The sequence below is a fragment of the Pterocles gutturalis genome, unplaced genomic scaffold (genome assembly GCF_000699245.1).
Source record: "Pterocles gutturalis isolate BGI_N339 unplaced genomic scaffold, ASM69924v1 scaffold33412, whole genome shotgun sequence".
Classification (NCBI taxonomy): Eukaryota; Metazoa; Chordata; class Aves; order Pterocliformes; family Pteroclidae; genus Pterocles; species Pterocles gutturalis.
In genome coordinates, this window is record NW_010111285.1 from 1 (window position 1) to 3,432 (window position 3,432).

The following is a 3,432-nucleotide window of genomic DNA, read 5'->3' on the forward strand; positions in this document are numbered from 1 at the left end:
AGCGCTGTCTGCCCCGGGCATGCGGTCAGAAGAGGGGCCAGCAGGGTTTCTGAACTGTTTCTCTTCTCTCTCGCAGTTTTATTTCTTGAGTCATTTGAAACTAGGAATGTCTGTTTAGATACTGATACAAAACAACATTCCAGCAATAAAAATAAGATTGCATGGTGTTTTGTTTTGTTTTTAAAAAAAAGCTCCCTGGATATTTTTAGTGTTCTCAAAGCAGTCCCAAATCTGTTGGCTTTTCTAGTTAACATTAGTGGGAGCTTTAGTCAAGTAGTTTTGGTTCCTTTTTGTGCTTTAAATCCTGTGAAAACAGTCAGGGAGGTAGAGAGGCTGTAGTGGTGGGGTGGTTTGAGCAGTGTTTTCCCCATTGCCTTACTGACCACCGGTGTGCTGTGCTTGTGTCCCCCAGGGTCAACAGCAGCCTGTCCAGCGATGAGGTCCTCCTGGAAGACTTGGAGACAGAAGGAGAGAGGCAGCTGAAGAGCCTCCTTCACCACCAGCTCAATACCACTGCCTCCATTGAGCAGTAAGCCCTGATCTAGCCAGAGGGGCCAGTGAACAGAGTCTGGCCATGTTAGGGGTGGCAGCAGTGTTGCCTCACTGGGGTCTCTTCTCCAGGGAGATGTTTAGTGCAGGCTGTTGTCTGCCAAAACAGCTGCACAACTGCACAAACCCTTCCTCCTTTGCTGTGTCTCCTGCCTGGACACCCCAGTGGGAAATAAGCACTCCTTGTCTCCTGGAGCAAATGCTGGTGGTAACTTATTTTCACTAGTTAGATGAAAATAACTGATTTGCCTGGGCCAGACACCGGGTTGAGCTTCTAGGCTGGAGGGCTCACCCCCACCAGGCTGGCCTGCATGTGCACCTTGAGGGTGTTTGGTGTTACGGTGTCACAAGGTGCCTCCTGCCCATATTACGGCAGCATCCTGCCCTGCTGGATCTCGTGGGCTTGGAAAAGCTTTGGGAGAGCGTGTCTCAGTTGTGTTTTGGAAACACGGCATCTCTGCATAGGTACACCAGGCCCAAGCACGGTTGGGGGAGAGGCCAGCCCTTTACTACTCCCCCAGTTTCTCAGTGCTAAGTTCGTTCTGCTGTTGTGTTGCTTTGGGTTACAGGTGCAAGTCAAAGCGGAGATGCTTTGCCCCTGCAGCTTTTTACAAGCCTTTTGGGGAAGAGGCTGCGGGGGCTTTGACCTTGTCGCAGTTTCAGGCCTTGCAGGAGAGCAACAAAGAAACTGCCTCTCTCCGGGAACTGGGGCTCTCTGACTCGGAGATCCTGCTCTGGAAGAACCGGGCTTCAACAGGGAAGGTAGGCATTCTGTTCTGATGTTAATGTGGTCAACTCCCTCTAACCTCATGGTCTGTAGCACCCTGGTAGAAAATTCAAGTCCTTTGTAAGCCCTTTGGTAAAGAATGGGCACTCCATGAATCTCTTGCATTTAGGCTAGCATGATCCCGCATTTCTTCTGGCCTGTTTTCTTTGTTGGAATGGCCTGTGCGAAAAGCTGTGGTGGAGAGAAGAGCTGGCCCTTTGGAACACAGCAGGACCTGACTATATTACTGCCTCTGTCTTGATGGTCTAAAGCAAATCATTTCACCTCTTTTTACCTGTGTAAGAAGGACTTAAAGACTGGAGGAGAAAAAGGAGGAAACATTTCAAAGTGCGTCAAACTCCTCCTTTCTATATTGTGACACATCCCTGGATCCCACATCTGGCTTGGGATAGCTGTCTGTAGGGATGGTTTTGTACGTTCTCCTCAGGGGCTTGCAGATGCTTCAAGGGACTTGAAACAGCCACATAAAACCAGAAGGTGCAAAACGGGACTTGGACTGACCCTTGGCTTCCCTCTGTCTCTCCTCTTCTTCCTGAGCAATAGCTGTGTGCAGGAGAAAGCCATCTGCAGTAATCATGGGTTTGCCTCTTTCAGATGAAGTCATTACTTGCTTTGGTATTTAAATGCAAACCCAGCCCTGGTGTGGTCTGCATTAAAGCTTGTTTCAGAGAGTGGTGGTGTTAATTTAAGAATGAAAATTAATGTCAACAGTACCAGCTGTTGTATTTGGTATGAAATCAGTTCTGGGATGTTTAGAAGTAAGGATTAGCATGGGAAGCACTACTCTGACAGAAAAAACGAGTGACATAAGGGTACATCTTCTAAAGCTCATGAGAGGAGAATAATAAATAATAAAGCTCATGAGAGAAGGCCCAAGTCAGGTAGTGATATGCAGCTTTATATGTGGAGGCCCTGAGTGAAAGATTCCAGCAAGGAGGAATCAGCTGAGACAGAGAGGACTTCAGATTGCCTGTGGAGCTCTTGGCAAAGTACTGAGTGCAGGCTTCTGATATTTTCAGCTGCTAAGTAGCAGCTTTCTTGAAAACAAAGGACTACAAATTATTTCCCGGAATTGCTTTTCCATATAAACAGCCTTTTGTGAAAATGGTGAATGGAAGCTGTGCAGATGTGGGCCCATGCAGTCAGGCAGGAAGGGAGAGGTACCCTCTTTGTTAGATTGTGCTCAGTGCAGGGAGAAAGCCTGGTTTCTTGCCTGAAGAAGAAGGATCTGCCACAGTAATTCTCAAACTGAATTTGAGAAAATAAAATCCACCTACAGCTTCATGAAAGCATGTTCTCTCGATTCTGATGGAATAGGGGATATAGAAATGCCCCTCCAGAAGTTGGGGTATGTCTTTGTGCTCTGTCAGCATGAATCTGGTGAATCTTAGCAGTGCTCTGGCCCTGTGCAGTGAGGTTTGTTTATACAAGAATGCTCACTTGTAGACAGGTTAGCTATGAGGTCTGTGCTGCAGTAGCTGGGTGGTTTCTGGGAGCTGGCTCATGTGAAGCTGGTCAAGCGTTTAGTCCTCAGCATAAACCTACCCTGGGGTGCTGAACAGCAACTTGGGGTCCACTTTTCAGCAAATAAGGTTCTCTTAGTGATGCCAGTGTCATAGACCAAAACCTTAGCAGAAAATTGAGCTCAGGGATACTATAGATATGGCAAAAGAAATGCCCAAGAGGGGTTTATGCAGTTACTATAGGTGGCCTTAGAAAATGGCTGTAGCTTCCAGAGGCTGGGACAGAGGGACACAGGTGCCATCAGACAGTTAGGTCAGGCAAAGGAAGGCAGCACAGAAAGGTCAGGAGAAAGGGGCTGTTTCTCCACTTCTCTCAAGCGCTGAGGCTGGCTGAGCATTTCTGCCCTACCCTTGCAGTAACAGGACGTCTTGGTGACCTGCTCTTTGGGGGATCGTTCCTAGCTGCACCCACTCCAGGGCTGGAGGATGTGAGGCGTGACTGCTGGCTGAGTCTCTGAAAAGGAAGCATGTGCCCTATCTAAACACAGCTGTGCCTGTCTTCCAGGGCTCTGGGCTGGGAGCAGCGCCAGAGGCCACGCAGGACCGACTCCATGCCATCCAGGAGAAGATGGA

At 48.5% G+C, this 3,432-nt stretch overlaps 1 protein-coding gene across 1 annotated transcript in view; it reads left to right on the top strand.

The window, feature by feature from the left end:
- Positions 1-316: 316 nt before the first annotated feature.
- Positions 317-3,432, top strand: part of RBM41 (RNA binding motif protein 41) — a gene marked incomplete at its 5' end in the record, with an annotated part of 6,291 nt that continues 3,175 nt past the window's right edge. Inside the window, 3 exon segments of the mRNA XM_010073701.1 lie at positions 317-529; positions 1,119-1,311; positions 3,365-3,430. Coding sequence (XP_010072003.1) covers positions 317-529; positions 1,119-1,311; positions 3,365-3,430 — 472 coding nt within the window.